The sequence below is a fragment of the Balearica regulorum genome, chromosome 2 (assembly GCF_011004875.1).
Source record: "Balearica regulorum gibbericeps isolate bBalReg1 chromosome 2, bBalReg1.pri, whole genome shotgun sequence".
In the NCBI taxonomy this organism is placed as follows: Eukaryota; Metazoa; Chordata; class Aves; order Gruiformes; family Gruidae; genus Balearica; species Balearica regulorum.
Window position 1 is genome coordinate 65386053 of NC_046185.1, and position 18252 is coordinate 65404304.

The window sequence follows — 18252 nt, forward strand, 5'->3', positions numbered from 1 at the left end:
AAAGTTACAATCTGTATAATTTTAACTAGTAAAAGTATAAAATCTCTGAAGGTACAGTTAAGGTGTTTCTGGTTAGAAAGTAGTATTTTTTACAAATGTTTATGTAGAGCATAGCGTAATGGCACTGAGGTAAGTTTCTGTGTCTATCTTGAACTAGCCTACCAAGGAAATAGGGAGTGATGGGGAGGATGGTACTGAGCTGCTTGTTCCTGCTACCATATGAACTTTTTCAGAAGTCAGTTTCAGTCAAGTTTCTTAACATATAAATATTACCTTAAGCTTGCAGTGATTATTGTTCATGATTTATATTATGGGGCTCATAACCTTTTTTTTCGCTTGTATACTTTTATTGCTGCTTGCTTCCAGCTGCCAATGTCCATAGAAGGATACATTCATCTACTTGAGCAAAGCTTATGCAAGTGTACTGCTGTTTGGGAATCTTTTGAAAAAATCAGTCTCTGTTATCTCTTTCAGAATCTTATCTGTTCAGAGTGTGGAGATGAATTTACTTTACAGAGTCAGCTGTCCATACACATGGAAGAACATCGTCAAGAATTGGCAGGCAGTAGGACCCACAGCTGCAAGTCTTGCAAAAAGGAATTTGAAACTTCCTCACAGCTAAAGGAGCATATGAAAACACACTATAAAATAAGGTGACGATCACGGGATTGTAACAAAATGAGCAGATGTTACTTATATGGTGATAGCTGGGGGAAGCAAGAGTAGCACTTCCAGTCAGCAAAGTACCATGATCTATGCAGATAATTTCTTTTCTCTGCCAAGCTGTTATGAAATGGCAATTGTTTTTTAAAACCTTGCTAAAGTAGGTGGTTATTTTTGGAGGCCTTTATTTTGGAGGCTTTTTTTTTTTTTTTCTTTTTTCTGTTTTCATATTTAGGCACCCATACTAAGTGTAGTTCCATCTCTAGCTATTTGTAAACACAGGCAAAGTTTCTGATACAGAGTGCTTTTTGGAGTGTGTTTATGTGTCATTTTAAAGGCTAATGGCAGTACATTGAAGAAAATGTATACTAATTTTATGTAGCAGTTATTGTAATTGCAAAAATCCTCATACGATCCTTCTGCAAAGAAATAAGTTGTTTCTTGCAGTCTAATTGTCTTTTGCAGGTAGTCCTTTACCACAACCTACTATGAATTTCTAGTAAATCTGAAAAAGCACAAAATAAAGGGAAAAACCAGGCCTAATAAATGTTGTTCTTACTTTCGGTGAAAATTTGTTCTGTCCTTTCTTTCAGCTCTCTAGTTTAACTTCACTTTTAGGAAGGTGAAAATTACTGTAAGTGAGAAGAAGGAAAATCTTACTCGTGTTGGTTCAGTTTATACATTAAGAAAGCCTAAGGTTTTTGACAAGTGATCTGTCTTTTAATCTTTGCTCTGTTTCTATAAAAACAGATGGAAAAATACACATTTAAAAATGAGAAACATAAGGTATTCCCAATTACTTTTATTACCAGATTATGCAGGTTGTGAGATCTTAATAGTTCCAGAAGGTTTAAAATTGTTGTAGATTTGCATTTGCAAACTGAAAATTGAGGTAAAGTTGTTAACGTTTCTATTGAGTTATATAATATTACACACAAAAAACGTTCCTGTTGTGGACATCTCCTGGGTAAGTGAGGATGAATAAATAAAGAATGGATGACTGAATCTAATATGATGGCTGAGATTTTGTGAGAGTATTATCCATGCGACATTCTGATATAAATGAGATATAAGCACTCCATGATAATTTGTTTATTTTCATAAACATGGATTATTTCTAGATTCAGAGCTTTCTTATATGAGATTCACCTTATTTATCAGTTCAGATGTAGAAACATGTTGCATTTGTTTAAGAAGCTACTGTCCATAACAGTGCTTTACTGTGCTTTCACCAGCAGTACCAATACAACCCATGTACGTGAGCCAGGTTAATGAATTGCATAAGTGATCCTGCTCCACCTTCTGCGTTTCAGTAGAAATGATTTTGAAAGTAAAAATGTGGACATTCTGATTTATTTATTTATTTATTTATTGACACGATCTTCTTCTATTGTTCAGATGAATTATGAAAAGTTAACATTTGACCTAACCTGCTTGGCTGTATATAAAGTTCAAAGACATACATCAGTAGTTAAAAATCTTACTATTTGATTCCCGCTTTTCATTGTAAAATAACCTTCAGAATTTTTTTAGGATTTGAAATTATGAAGAGCCTTGTTTCCTTCAGTTTTCTTCGTAAAGTGATTGCACTTTCCTTCCCAAAAGGGTGTTTATTTTGTGCTTGAAGCATTCGAATGGAAAACTATTACGAAGTTATAATTTAAATTTAATATCTACCTTTTGCTGAAAAGAAGATGGTTATAACTCTAAATGAGGGAATATTTTAGAATGTGATCTGATCTTGAAGGATTGTCTCTGCAGTTGTCTCCAAATTCGGTATTATTTTCTTTACTAAAATGCCACAGCTATAGTTGAAACAGGTGGTGTTCACCAGAAAGCATATTCTGACAATCAGGCTGGTCTAGATCTGTCCTGAGATGGAAAGAAGAGGTTCTGACGTCTCTGTTGGTCTCTCTCCTATTCTTCAATCTTCAATTGATTTTACTCTGCATACTTAGTAAATTTTGATAGATGTAATTAATATGTAAAAGTAAAATATATTACCCAGACACTGTGCTCGCTCTGCAAGAGTATAAAAAGAGTTTAAAAATGCATGCAATGTTTATTTGAAGCACTTAGAAGGAAAAACGTGCTTTCCTTTAAATATACTCTGAATAACTGTGTTCTCTTAGAGTAGAAAGATGCATCATTTGAGCAGAAGTTTAATGATTTCCTGTGTTACGCACCGACTGTCACTCCCCTGCTGTTTTTTATCTTGTTATACTAGCCTGTGTTTCAAGATGGTATTGTATTTTGCACATCTGCTCCACATTTAGCTAATTCTTCTTTCTCAGATGTTCGGAAAACTACCAGGTATTTGAATTTGTGTAAGTTCAGTTAGCTTTAAGCAGTACTGACAAGGTGGGTTACTGTATAGGTGTAAATATTCAGGCAGTATGGAAAACGTGGAGTGCTGTAGGTACTACTGCCTTCTGGTCTCACCTTCTTTAGCCGAGTTGTTGTAACAGTCTTTTAGTATCTCCTAGGTTTTAGTTTTTCTTTTCCCAGCATAAAAATCAGTTGTTGTTTTTCCCACATTGCTGTTTTTCAGCAGTTGTTTAAACTAATCAGTTTTATTTGTAGAGAAATGAATTATGGGAGTTCATATCATCTGTTACCGTGTCTCTGTGGAGGTTGTGGTTTGTATTGAGAAGCAGTGGTGAATATTTGGGTTGTTAAATTCTTAACCTGTTTTTATTCAACCTGACCAGCTGCATTTGAGCTCTAGTTTATGAGATCTTCCTATTCTAGTTAAGAACAAAAGTCTTGCTGTGTTCAGGCAAAAGAAATAAAGTTGCACAGAGTTGAAAGTTCCCACCAAAACAGTAGTTGTGAAGTCACAGTGTACTTCTAGCAGAATTTACAGTGCAAATGTCTCTAGAGAGCCTCTAAGTAGTATCAATTTTATTACAGAAATAACTAGAATTCTTGTTGTTTGTAGGCACTTAGAAAAATGCTCCATTTACATTTTTCTTTTGTATCATTAAAGCTTTTGTTTTTAAACTGTCACAGCTAATACTATACGTTGTCATCAAATTTACACTGTATGTTAAAAAATGATGGGGTAAAATCAGGTTCTTCAAAATAATGTTTACTATGAGGATGAAAAGGGTTTTATTTAAATTCCCCTTTTTTTCTTTTTTTAAATGACAGGGTATCAAATACCAGGTCTTATAACAGAAATATTGACAGAAGTGGGTTTACCTATTCCTGTCCTCACTGTGGAAAGACGTTTCAGAAGCCAAGTCAGTTAACACGACATGTTAGGATACACACAGGTAAGACTGTGGAAGTAATTATTTTAGTTTGCATTTGTTTTACAGAATTCAATTAATCTGTGAAATGCTAAATATTTTTCTACCAGTTGGGACTTGAAACAGTATTAATACATCTGGCTCATTAGATGCTGTTACCTGTTGGGTTTAAAACACCCTTTATGTAATTCTTTGCTTAGGAAATTTATATGCTTCTGAAAATCTTTTTAACTGTTTCAGATGATATACATCTGGAAATTTTAATGCTTTACAGGTTTCATTTGTTACAGAATACTAGTTTTGGTATGTAAAGTTTCAATGGGCCCTAAAATTGGAATACCTAGATAAGGGCCAGTCAGGTATTCTAAATGGGATTACATATACTCTAGAGAACAAGTTGCAAAATTTACAATCACAAAAAGAGTAGAAATACATGAGAATGAGTAACACTACTAACATAGTGGCCTTGCTTTTGTTTTTAGATTGATTTATTTAAAGTTACTGCCATATATTTTCTGTAATTACTGTAACTGCCATTTTCAGGATGACCAAAGTGAACTTGCGAGGTGATAAACCTAGATCGTAATTTTGATACTTGAAGAAGAGCAAGTGGTTGTGAAGTTTTGCAGAATGAATAGTGGATGTTTTTTGCAAAATTACTGTAATAAATATGTGCATTTGTTTAACCCTTAAGCAATTGAAATAACTAAAAAATGTGAAGTACAAAATAATACAAAAGTTTCTGAAGTGTACAGAGGACTGTAAGAATAGTTCTCAAGTTTTAGCCAGATATACATAATACAGCATAAGTTTGGCTTTAAAGAAAGCCTTCACTGAAAGTGTTCCAGTGACGTGCAATATATATGTATTTCCCATCTTGTGAATAAATTGCTCTGTCTAGCTTTTAGCTAATTAAATTAGAAATTAGGTAAGTGTGCGATATTGTTTGTATTAGCAGTCTGTTCAGAGGGTGATGTGACAAGTTGCTATGTGCAAGAATGACTTTGCCAAGGGAGAAGTAAAAGTTCTGTTGCATGACTCCTTCTTAGGAGTCTTTTTAAGCTTTATAATTTAATTGTAGAGCAGTAACACAAGAGGTCACCCTTGTACCTGCTTTAAAAGTTGCCTCAAAGTAATTTCCAAAAAAATGCATTGAAAATTAACTTTCTTAGTTTTGAGTTTTGTATCTATTTGATACATTATTTCAGCTTATTCTAGTCAGAATTAAAGAAACAAGATTGTAGTTGGTTGAGGACACTTTTGTAAAGCTTCAAAAAGTTCAAGAGCTTTTGTAGTTCTTTGAAGATTAAAAAGACATTTGTCTGTTGGGAAACCAGAAAAGAAAATGTAGTCCCAATCTGCACATGATGGTAGGTCATTTTAAGTTCCAAGCGGCTGGTGAATGCTCATTTAATTTTTGAAGTATGTTACTGCTTTAAATCTGCAGACAATCTGTCTGGCATCCAATTGCTTGAGGTACTGTAAAATATGTAGGAAAGAAGAACTACGAACACTGCTTTAAAGAATTTAGAATACTTAAGTCTTTAATTGTTAAAAGAACACGTCTGTGCTACATGTACAGCATTACATTAGTGTCTTAATTGCAATACTTTTTTGTTCGTAGCTATTAATTTTAAGCACTTAGACCCTTTAGGGGAAAAAAAAAATTAAGTCTCAGGGATTGCAGTTCCCATATTAATAACTAAGTAATGAACCCCCCATTTCCCCTCCCAAATCTATATTTTATTAAGTTATACTTGAGAAATACAGGAATTCCACATTTCCACACTAGAATTAAGATTTAGTTTTAGTAATGAAATTTACTTAAATAGGCAAAGTTAACCTGAAGCAACACTTCTATGTGTCCACCAACACCTATTAATAGAAGCTAAGATAAGCATTTTACCCATGAAAGCCCAATATGAATTTTGTGTATGTATTTCAAGATCTGAATCAGTGTTCTGTATTTTAATCTGTATTAAAAAATATAGTTAAAACCCCCAGACCTTAAAGCGTCTTTAAAAGCTGTAAGCAGCAGAACAGAAAATAAACATTCCTTCAGAGTTGACACCATGAGTTATATGCTTGTAATCTATTTCAGAAAATAGCTGCTTTTATTTCAAACAGTGTGAATTTGAGAATTATTTTAAACTAGTTGTAATTACAGCTATATAATTAGAATTCATATAAAAATATTCATTAAAACTGCTTTAGCATGCATAATATTTAGCACATGCTAGTACTTACTGGTGTAGCAAACATAATATACAGCATATTCATAGTGTTTTAGCTATAGAAATGTGCAAATGGAAAGTGTTGAAAGTTTCTAAAGGTCCTGGAGTTACCACAGCTAAACTGTTTCACTAAAAAAAAAATAAAAAAAATACTGAATTCACAGTGAATTCCAGCAGTCAATTAAGACATGTAGTCCTAAGAAACTGAACTTTGTTTTTAGTATCTGTGTGTTTAAAATATGTAGCTTTGTAATATGTTAATGTGGTTCTATTATATTTTGTCACAATTTCGGGGGAGTTTTTCATGGTTAATCTGTTAATGTACAAATAATTATATGTATGCACAGCACTGAGAAAACTAAAATCAGGCAATGGTGACAGAGCATTCCTGTAACGATATTGCCTAGACTTTCTTTAATGTTCAGTAGTAATATGAACACTCCAGGTTTTACAATTATTTTTTAGGCAGAGCTGTACAATATCTCATGTAATAAAAACATTATTTTATTGCACTTTTTCAGTAGGTGGTTGTAAAGAATGAATGACTATTAATATTTATTGGGGAGCAGGAACCATAAGCCACCTTTTGCAAAATTGCTGTAAGACTTTTTGATTTTAGACTAAATAAAAGGTTAAATTTTTGACTTTTAGTTATTTGTTACTGTCCTTTCCACCCTCTGCTTACCCGTTTGTGTCTGTGCAGGTACATGCATTTTACAGGATTTGGTGTAAAAGAATGGCATACGTGGTTTTGGTTTTTCTCTTCCCCTATTTCTTTTCCTCCAGTGGTTTTGCATGGCAACTTCTGAGATCTTCCAAACAACAAGTTGAGGGAAGCTGTTCTAAATAATTGTTTCGTACAAGTTTCATTTGTTTTACGCATTTCAACTGATCATCATCAGCTGGGTCATGAAACTTTTTCACAAAGCTACATCTTGATCAGGGTAGATGCTGAAATTGGTAATCGAGGTAAACAATTGTGTTGTCAAAACACCTGGTAACGTATGTTTCTGTGTTTATGTGTATGTACTGGTATCTATATGCAGTATTTTATTTTAACTGAATTTTTCATTTAGATACAGGAAACTACTAACGTTTATATAAAGCCCTTTACCTCACATTCTTCTTTTTTTTTTTTTTTCCCCCCCCCTTTCAGGTGAAAGACCTTTTAAATGCAGTGAATGTGGAAAAGCCTTTAACCAGAAGGGGGCATTGCAGACCCATATGATCAAGCACACTGGTGAAAAACCCCATGCTTGTGCCTTTTGTCCTGCAGCCTTTTCTCAGAAAGGCAATCTTCAGTCACACATACAGAGAGTTCATTCAGAGGTAAATACAATTATTCATAAAGTGGTTGGTGCTAATATACTGCTTATTTCTTTTTCAGTATTTAAATTATCCTGTTCGCTGTTCCTGTGCTCTCTCCGATGCTTTTTGCAGCCAATATAGATTTACTGCTCTAGTATAGATTCTAGTTTGTTGGTTTTACCTGCAAGCTTTCTTAAAATAGCTTAATCTGTATAAATGTATACTTAGGATAAGTAGCAAAACCTTCATTTACCATTGTCTTTTTGGTACGTTGATAGATTAATAAATTATTAGTGGGTTTAGATGTGTAAGTATGTACCTGTGTCAGTCTTGGGAGAACGAGGGCTAGAATCAGATGAAAGTAAGCCAAAAGCAGCAAAGCAGAAAATGGTGAAAAAATTCAAGGCCAAACAGCAACCCACTAACTCCATCATAGAGCATACTTGCAATTTGTCTTTGAAGTATATATCTTGCAGCCTTTTTCAGAGGTTTTTCAATTACAAGTAGAAGAAAATTACAAAATAAGATAAAAAACATGGTTGTCTCAGACCTCTTTATGCTGATTTTTTCTTCTTTGTGACAGACAATTTTTAAGATGCAGAAGATACTGCTATGGTAATGTAATATAATCTTCTGAGCAACATTGGCTATGCAACTTTGTCCAGTAATTTCCTTGCTGACTTAGTGGTTTGTGGTTGGAAATACCCCCAGAAATAGACCTAGTTTTGATTTGGAAGGTATAAAATGAGAGGCAGCTTTTTTTTTCTTCCCTTTTTTTTACCTGCATGCAGAATATCATCTCTGCTCTCACTCTTTCCCCTAACTCTGCTGAGATTTGCTTTCTTGTTTTCTGTTTTTGTGTTACAACAATAGATCTTATTTATTGGATTTTTTTTTTTTACTAAGGATCCGTTTAATGCGTTAGAGTTTCTTACTTTTACTTACTTCATTGAATATGTCTTAGTGTTTAGTGTTACATTTAATTATATTAAATCATAAGTTTACATTTCATATAATTTTGTGTGACTAGTCTTCCTTATTGATCACAGCTCCCTATGTGCAATAGCTTCTGCTGCATAAAAAAAAAGTACCAACGTTAATTTCATAATTTACATTGGTTTTTTTTCAGTATTACAGGATTGTTGGGGTTTGAGCCAAAAATATTTTTCACTCTTTTTTTGTGTTAGTCTGGTTTTCTCTAAGAAAAAATAAAAAAAGTCAGTTGTGGGATAGGTTGTGTCAAATAAATGCTGTCTCTTGATCACAGCTTATGCTGTGTTTCGTGATCCTGAGCCTACATTTTAGTTGTTGCTTTGGATCACTTGTTGGATTCTTTCCTTTCTTGCTTGCTGTCGCTGTTTTTCTTTTAAGGTTGCATGCAGAACTCTATTAATTCTTCATTTTTATCTTGACACAGTCATAAAATGTTACAGGTGATAATGAAACAGGTTGATTCTTACTTCACATATCATTGTCTAGTCCTACCTGTATTTTATTAGTTGATACCTCTTTCCTGAAGTCTTGTTACCAGTTTAAACTTATGTCAGAAAATACAAAATTTCATACTGTATTGCAAGTAGTGTGTTTTCATTTGAAAACTTTGCTGTCCCCTAAATATTCAAAGTACTGCACTGGTTCTTACTGCTATGTGATAGATTGAGGAAGAGGGAGAAGTGGGGATGGTTGGAATCTGCAAGTTTAGCTGCTTTAATTACCTCAACCCCTTGGCCTGAAAGTCCCAAACAAGTTGCTGCTGATCACTTCCTCATCCTGTGTGTTCAAATTTTCAAACTATACATTAAACTTCCCTGCCTTTCACTATGTTGTTTTTTTGGTGGAGTGCTTGTGTTTCTTTTTTGTTTTTTCATGCAGTTCATATGGCCTTTGGGCCAATCTATCTCTCCCTCATTCTATTTTGACCAAAAAAAATGGATTTTCTTTTTTCTTAGAAATTTTTAAAAAATACTTTTGCAAAAGTAAAGAGAAGAGAGCCAAAATCTGAAGATGAATTATCTGCATTTTTTTCTCTTCATATTTACAGACTACCATTTGTATTATGTATGATGTTACATCTTCAGGCACATCTTAGTTGATGAAGTTGCATTTTGGTTTTGTTTCTAAGTGTGTAACGGTAGGAAGTTGTAAGGAGGGAAAAGTCTGAAGCCTCATTTGTCAGATGACATTTGTTTTGCTCTCTGGTGCTTCTCAGTGTTAAGAAGTGGTAATAGAGAGGACAGTCATGCAGGTAGATTACAGTTGACTTGATATCCAAGAGATACTAGACTGCTTCCATAACTGAATATCAGTAACCTGGAAAAATAAACCATTTTAGCTCTCATAACCCCATAGTATATTTGTTCTGTGGATAAATAATGAAAAATATAAAATTTGGTAGATTTAGGGAAAATTTACTTAATTTTTTTTGTTTTACTGAAGGTGAAGAATGGCCCTACATACAACTGTACAGAATGTAGCTGTGTCTTCAAAAGCTTGGGTAGTTTAAATACACATATCAGCAAGATGCACATGGGTGGTCCACAGAATTCTGCAAGCTCTTCAGCAGATGTATCTCATGTTACAGCGGTAAGCTTTGCTTGGTTTATTGTGAAAATGCCTTTAAGAGTTTATCTGGGGAGGAAACCCAGATAGCATAAAATTAATTGTGAAGTTTTACTGAAACAATGAAATCTGGAACTACTCAAATTATGTATTAGTTTTAACTAACTTTCAGAAATTGTTTATATAATTCTATTCCATATGAAGACATAGTGGATTCTTTTTCTGAGTATTTCTGATAATTTATTTTAAATGTTAGCTGCTTATTTGACGAATTATAAAGGAAAAAGCATTACTGGAAGCACTGAATGTTGGGGTGGTTTTTTTTAACCAAGATACAAGAAGCTAAATTTCAGAAAATGCTTCTGGTTCCATAAGGCTGTTTTATTTTTTGAGCCAGTGCATATTTAATGTATCATAGTATGTTTTTTTCTGTGAATAGAACTACATTTTCTACCTTTATTGCCCTCTGTTTCACATCATTTCCAACTTTTATGCTTTAAAGGTCAATGGATGACAAGTAATATCAGACTTTGAAGAAGAGGATTAAACTTTAAAGTCTCAATTTCGTTATGCAGCTGTATCTTGTTGAAAACAAGTGTCAAGTAGTGTTTGCAGAACCATTTTTCTTTTTTAGATTTCATGAAGGTTTTTTTGTATAGCATATTTGCTTACAAGTACATATAATCTCTACGTCTTTTTGTACATCTCTTCATTCGTAAGCCTAATCTTAAAAGCAGAATGGAAAAGGATTCCATCATACTACCACATGTTGGCTGTCCCTGTCCAGCTGTGTTTTTATTGTTTTGGCCTACTTGAGTATTTTGCATTTGCGTTGCATATTGATATTACAGAAGTGTGGTGTTACTATCTTTGCTGCATGCGTACTTCTCTGCTTGTGTAAAAGAGGGGAAAAATAAAGTCTACCTCCATACCATAGTGTAAGCAATATAGGAGAAAAAGATTTCTTTACAAAAACAGATGCCAAGAAGTTTAACAAGGAAAAGCAAAGATAACTGACATGTCAGTCACACAATAAAAGAGTATTAAGCTTTTTATTTTTAATTTTATATCTGAAACTGCAAAGATTTAATGATCAATTGATTTTTATTGCTATAGAAAGATGTTACCTTCTTAGATTAGCACTAGCATTCTTATATTAGAACTGACTTTTTCATTTTGCTCAAAACTTGCAGAGCTTTTTTAACAACAAATCTCCAGTATAATAATTCTGTTCTGAAGTTTGCAATCAGTCTCTGTTGTCGCTTGTTATATACCTGGGGGTGAACAGTGGTTGTGTCCTTAATACAACAAATTCCACAAGTTGAAGTCTGAAGTGCTGTGCTACCAAAGAATGCATTCTTGTGTGATACATGAGCATATCTTGTAAAATATGCTTACTCTAAGGTTGTTATTTGCCCTTTGCTGCATCAGTGCTTATAGCTAAGGTATTGCTTTCTGTAACTTGTGTTTATCTAATGTATATAAACTGTGAAGCAACATCAGTGATTCTAGGTACTGCTCTATCTCCTGTAGTCTCATTTTTTCTGTCCCTAGTCTCCATACTGTGGGAAAATGAACAGTGCTACTTTTATGCTTGATATTAGCCATGTTTTTCTTCTATTTATACAAAGGCTTAAAATACTTTATTTTCATTTCTTTGTAGGAGTCTGTCACCCAGCCTTTAACAACATCCCCTGCTAATCTTTTGCAGCCTGTTGATAACAAATGGAAGAATGTAAGTGTACAGGTTTTGTCATATTTTTGTGTGACGACTAACAGTGGGAGAAACTTTACATAATTTTGTAAGCTTTATTTAACTGGTGGAAAAGAATATGCAACAGTCCTCTGATAAGTTGATCAGCTAATATGTGAAGGCAAACTTCTTTGTTAATGCAGCTGGTTATTTAGGACTGGAGCAGTTCTTGAATGAATTATATTTCCTCATTCATGATACGGTCATGATTTTGCACATAATCCCATCCATTAGGTCTTCAAAATGGTGGCAAATACTCTCTGTATAAAAAGACGAGAGGAGAGTAAGGACTGTCCTAAAGACTGGATTATCCTGCCCATCTGACTTTACTTCATGGGGATACCATGGTTTGGGTGGAGATGGAAGGAACTGTGTTGGTGCTGGTTGAGTTGCTTGGAATTGAGGCAGCAGGGCTCCGGAGAAGACCATGGAGCTGGGGAAGGACGATGCCAGGCTGGCTTTCCAGAACCCCATAGCAAGCAGTCTTATGTGCCAGTCACAGTGAAAGCATTCGCGTTTTGTTGCGTCTATGTAGCGTGTTTGTCAGCTATAGGTTGCGGCATGGTATCTTAGTGACAGACTAATTTGACATGCATCCCCCCATCCCAACTTCAGCCACTGATTGTCTTCTCATGTACTAGAATCCACAAAACCAAGGACTAAGAAATGTGGCAGTGTTGCTTTAAGTCACCATAACCAGTCTATCTACTTTTTTCTTATCTTTTACTGTGAATTCAGTGTTCCAGGACCAGTTAACTTAAAACTGAACTGATGTGAACTAATTAATTACTAATCTTTGCTGTATTAAATAGTTATACTATATTTCTTACAAGACTTTAAAAAGTATTAAAAGTGGCTATTCTTCAAAAGCAGTTTATTTTAAGTAAATTTTCTTTTTTTTTTTAACCAATTGAAATTATTTTCCTTGTGAAGGAGTGGCATCAGAGGTGATGCCTGGTTTTTAGGGAAGCTTGTGCATGTGTGTGTGTGAAAGCACAGGTCTAAAATGAAGATAATCATCATTGTGCCAGTGTGTGGTTCCTTGTACTTGATGCAGAATGCCAGGTTTTTACCCAGTGAGAGATGCCAGTTGGGAGCAATGGATATTGCAAAGGAGCATTGCCCCTTCCTGGTGTTCTTGCCTACTAAGTGGCAGAACTGGTCCAGTTCAGTCCTTAGTGTCTTCAAACCTTTTTCTTCTCCAGAGAATGACTTAATAACTGCTGAGACATCAAGCAGTTTAAGTGTGAACCTTTACAGAGTGAGCTTCAGCTTACATGTAGTGGATCTAGGAAACCAAGCAAGGAGAAGCCTGACTTTCTAGTTGAGGAGTTAGAGCAGAAACCTGAATTTTCCTTTTCCTTGTTAGGGTACCTTCTATTTTTACAGTAGTGACTATACACTGTATGGGAATCTTGTGGAAAAGGGATGCATGGTATCACCTCAAAACTGATGCAGACAGACCTCAATGCTAAGGTGAATCAGCAGCAATTTTATTACATGTTTTCAAATATTCCTCCTTTGTACTGTCTGCTTGTTTCCATGCCTTCAGATGCACAACCTTCTCGTTTATGTGCAGTTGCTGTTCATTTGTTGAACTAGGATGTATGCTCAGTTTTCTCCATGGGACTGTGCGACGTATCACACATGGTTTTAAGAAAATGTATAGGTACTTCTATTTAATGTTAGCTTTTTGGCAAGTCGACTAGTTGCATCCTTACTGATTCTTCCTTTTCCTTATTGGAAATTAATTCTTGACCCTACGCTACTTAATATTTTATCAGTGACCTGGAAAAAAATATAAAATCATCATGGATCAGGATGATACAAAGACTGAGGTAATTTATGAAGAAGACAAATCACTCATACAGAGTGATCTGGATTTATTGGTGAGATGGATGTACCAAGTAATATATGTTCTGATATGGCCAAGAATAAAATCACATACAGAATGGGAAAAGTAGGCCATATTCACAGGAGTTTTCAAGGATTTTAAATTCCCCTTATAAATAGGGATGGAAGAGGTAATAATTGCTGTATCAGCTAAAAGTTAGGTTTTCCTTCCCTGGAAAGATTAGTTTTGGTCTTTTTATTTGGAGAAGCAGCTTCACATAGAAATGTAAAGCTTATATGTCCTCTGTATTTCATTCTGGGAAACTTTGCTGTTGTTGGTTGTCTGTTTATAGTGTTCACTATTCGTGAACTGTATTCAAAGATACAGGAAGAAACAGAGCCATCAGAATTCTTCAAGTATGATATGATGTATTTTATTATTGAAGAGATTCAAGGTACCTTATCTATTTTGTCCATGAGAGAAAATATTTAAGGATGACTTCATCTGCTGTTTTGAAGAACAGGGAAAAATCTATAATCTCTTTAATAGAGAAGAGAAAAAAGTTTAGAGGGTTGAAGCTAGACGAATTAATGCTCTGAAATAATGTATGGAATTTTAGTGTGGATAATTTACTGTTGGAGCAACTTGTTGGAGAGGAACAGAAAAAGTTACCACAATATATTACTTGATTTAAAGAGCTGCCATAATTTCTGTACAATGACTTTACTTGAAGGAGTAATTGACTCAGAGGAGTCACACAGTCCGTGTTACACAGCAAATTAGACAGACTAGGGGTGATCACAAGGTCTACTATTCTAATTGAACAAATGTGGAATTATGAAGTAGTAATAAACCATTCTCTGTGCTATTTTTAAAATCAGTTACCGAAATGAGACCTACAAAGAGACCTCTTTTTTATAATGAACAGGGTTTCTTAATAGTAATGGTAACAAACTTTCTACGCATGCATATGTATATATTATTTTTCAAAAAAGATAACCTCCTTGAGACTGTAAATAAACTGCTGTATAATATATGAACACACTGGCTAAATACATTTAATAGTGTAATTTTCATGTCAAAGATGATGTTGAGCAGTTCCTTCATTAACAATGGTTGTTTTTTTTCTTGCTAAAGCCTGGGAGAATTTTATAGACTTTTTAGTGTAGGCTTCCTACTCTACTAAAGAGCTTCCCTGCATTCTGTTTCAAGAAAATGAGTGATCTCTATAAAGAGCTGTTACACTCGTTAGCAAAACACTTCGCTTCAGTTCCTGTTTATTGCAATGAAAATGCCATATAGTGCATTTTATTTTGTAAAACACATACTGAAAAGTTTATAGCACTTTTGCTAAATTTGAATCTGAAGAGGTGGAGTCTTTCCATCTGTCCCACTTGTGAGGTGAAAAAAGATGGACTAATAGTTAAATCAGCAAAATAGCAAGTGCTATTTTTGCATGCATGCAGGAGAAATGTGCTAAGGGTTTGTTTTATATTGTCTCATGAGAAGGCATTAAGAATACTTCATCAAATTCACAGGACATAACTTGAGTCAAGCTATTTTTTCTTTATATATTACTTTGTAACCATCCTCAAATATGGTGACAGTGTCATTTTGATTGTTCAGTGTAATGTGTCAGTATAAAGAAAATCTCAGGGGAGTTTTCAGCTTGGAAGAAATACTGCACACATGAAGCCTAAGCTTATTCTTTGTTCAAAGTGATCTGAAAGAAGATAGCAGTTTTTATATATGTGTGTGTGTGCACGCACACCTGAAGTGATTATTTTTAGACAACAGAAGTGATTAGAAGTAAATATCCAGTGTGTTCTAAGAAACATGATTATGAGGCTAGCCATTATATATTTTTATTTTCTGCAGTAAAATAAATGATTCAAAGCAGTTATTTCAGTAGTGGTATACTTCTGTAGCCTATTTGTTATAGGGAAGAGAAGTTTATAAATGAAGGAGAACAGAAGTTGTCTTTATTTCTGATTTTAAAAAGCAATATCAAGGGGTTTTGTCACTTTTTATCACTTCATATTTGTTGAAGTATCAAATTAAAGATTAAGAAACTTGATTTTTAGACTTGAAGATTTTTTTAGTATTTTGACATACAGCTCCGTGTGTATTTAAATTTTTAGAGTATGAAGACATTCTTCTGAAGCTAAGAAATGGAGAAGATTGAAAGTTGAGGGCAAAAAAAAGTTAATAGTTTGATTGTTCTGAAGGGTTTTGATGTAACAACACAAATAAATCGTAACTAATAGAAGGTTATTTTTCCAAAGGACTTGCTTTATTTAAATATGAACTTTTAAAAGACAACCATGTCAGTGCCGTTTATTTGTTTTAGAATTACTTTTCATGTGGCCTCTACATGTGGAATTCAGTTATTGATCCCTGTGCTTTGTAAAGTGGTTGAAGGTTCAGTAGTTACAATAAACTTAAGTCAAGCTGTAAGCTTACAGTTACACAGCTTGGCAAGAACTCCAGAGAAGAGATATACAGAAGCCATTCCTTAGTGGAGTGAGCACACCTTGAATGACAGTTCTGTATAATCCTTATGTCTTATACAAGTGGACATCTTTGTAGTGGACAGTTAACAGACATTTCAGACAAGGGAGCCGAACAGTGAGTTCATATATACTTTTCATCCTCCTTTACAAATGTACTGCTGTATATTTCAGGCCACGCATTTTCGGTCTCCGCTTCTTCAACAGACAGAAAACCAAGTGTCTTCAGCTACTGCTCATCAAGGTCAGCAGGCTGTAACTGATGTCATCCAGCAGCTCCTTGAGTTATCAGAACCAGGTCCTGTGGAAAATAACCAGCCTCAACAACCTGGTCAACAACTCAACATTGCGGTGGGAATCAATAGAGATATTTTGCAGGTAAGAGCTGTATGTGAGAAGAGTTTTACATTTCAGTGGTTTCTTTCTCATTTTTATTTTAGTGAAATTTGTTTTCAGTATTTTCAGTGATAGTAATCTTTCTGCATTTCTAAATGATTTAGCAGTCAAGAAGGAATTGTAAAGATCTACTAAACGGGTATGGAATGCACGAAGATATCTTTTTATATAATATTACAAAAGCGAAGTTACAAATATTGATTACACGACCTAGAAGAAAGCTTTAAGTGTACACACCTGTTCATGGACATTTTATTGATCCCTTTGACTTTTTTTTCCCTGTTGCCTACAAGCAGCTTGTGGCACATTCTTAAGTTATGCCATGCTTAAAACATGATGACATTTAAGAGGGTAAAAATATTTTGATCTGGTTAAAAAAAGAGAATGTATACAGGGCCTTTATCTTGTCTAATTAATAAGGGCTATTTGAATATTTCCTATTTGTGCAGGAAAATTCCTTCCTAGGTCGACCAGTGTTTTGGGTAACCCATTATTCTGTCCTCGATACTGGCAGCAGGAGATGCTATGTAACAGAAGAGATGTGGGGCAGTAATTCAACTGTTTATGCTTGTTCTGCAGCCTCCACTGCATAATGGAACAGGGCAGAGAATATTCTTCTTTAGTACTGGTGATAGTCTCCTAACCTTTAAGCTGTTTTTTCATCTCTAGTCTTTCAAGTACCGTTTAAGTTTTAGTGTATTGGGTTTGTGTGGCAAGGTTTTAGTAGTGGGGGGGTGCTACAGGGGTGGCTTCTGTGAGAAGCTGCTAGAAGCTTCCCCTGTGTCTGACAGAGCCAATGCCAGCCGGCTCCAAGACAGACCCACCGCTGGCCAAGGCCAAGCCAATCAGCACCTCTGTGATAACATATTTAAGACGGGAAAAAAAAACCCAAGTGAGAGAGCTTTTGCAGCCAGAGAAAGGAGTGAGAAGATAAGAAACTCTGCACTGACCTTAGTGTCTGCAGAAGGAGGGGGAGGAGGTGCTCCAGGTGCTGGAGCAAAGATCCCCCTGCAGCCCATGGAGGAAGGATGAGGGGGTGTAGCGATTCCACCTGCAGCCCGTGGAGGACCCCACGCCGGAGCAGGTGGAGACACCTGAAGGAGGCTGTGACCCCGTGGGAACCCCACGCTGGAGCAGGCTCCTGGCAGGACCTGTGGACCCCTTGGAGAGAGGAGCCCACGGCAGAGCAGGTTTGCTGGCAGGACTTGTGACCCCGTGGGGGACCCACACTGGAGCAGTTTGCTCCTGAAGGTCTGCACCCCGTGGGAGAGACTCGCGCTGGAGCAGTTCGTGAAGGACTGTCTCCCGTGAGAGGGACTCCATGTTGGAGCAGGGGAACGATGAGAGGAGTCCTCCCCCTGAGGATGAAGAAGCGGCAGAGACAACATGTGATGAACTGACCGTAACCCCCACTCCCCGTCCCCCTGTGCCACTGAGGGAGGCGGAGGTTGAAGCTGGGAGTGAAGTTGAGCCCGGGAAGATGGGAAGGGTGGGGGGAGGTGTTTTAAGAGTTGATTTTATTTCTCATTCCTCTACTCTGTTTTGCTTAGTAATAAATTAGATGAATTTTCTAAGTTCAGTCTGTTTAGCTCGTGACGATAATTAGTGAGTGATCTCTCCCTGTCTTTATATCGACCCATAAGCTTTTCATTGTACTTTTTCTCCCCTGTCTAATGAAGGAGGGGAGTAATAGAGCGGCTCTGGTGGGCACCTGGCCCTCAGCCAGTGTCAACCCACCACA

At 35.6% G+C, this 18252-nt stretch overlaps 1 protein-coding gene across 8 annotated transcripts in view; it reads left to right on the forward strand.

The window, feature by feature from the left end:
- The window catches only part of ZNF236 (zinc finger protein 236), a 95996-nt gene that overhangs the window by 20490 nt on the left and 57254 nt on the right, over window positions 1–18252 (forward strand). For 7 of the 8 annotated variants that reach the window (XM_075744563.1, XM_075744566.1, XM_075744560.1 and 4 more), the window contains exons 4-9: window positions 475–653; window positions 3817–3941; window positions 7308–7480; window positions 9896–10042; window positions 11682–11753; window positions 16290–16493. In XM_075744563.1, the coding sequence (XP_075600678.1) occupies window positions 475–653; window positions 3817–3941; window positions 7308–7480; window positions 9896–10042; window positions 11682–11753; window positions 16290–16493 (900 nt within the window). The remainder of the gene's footprint in view (window positions 1–474; window positions 654–3816; window positions 3942–7307; window positions 7481–9895; window positions 10043–11681; window positions 11754–16289; window positions 16494–18252) is intronic. The other variant, XM_075744562.1, reaches the window with a different exon arrangement.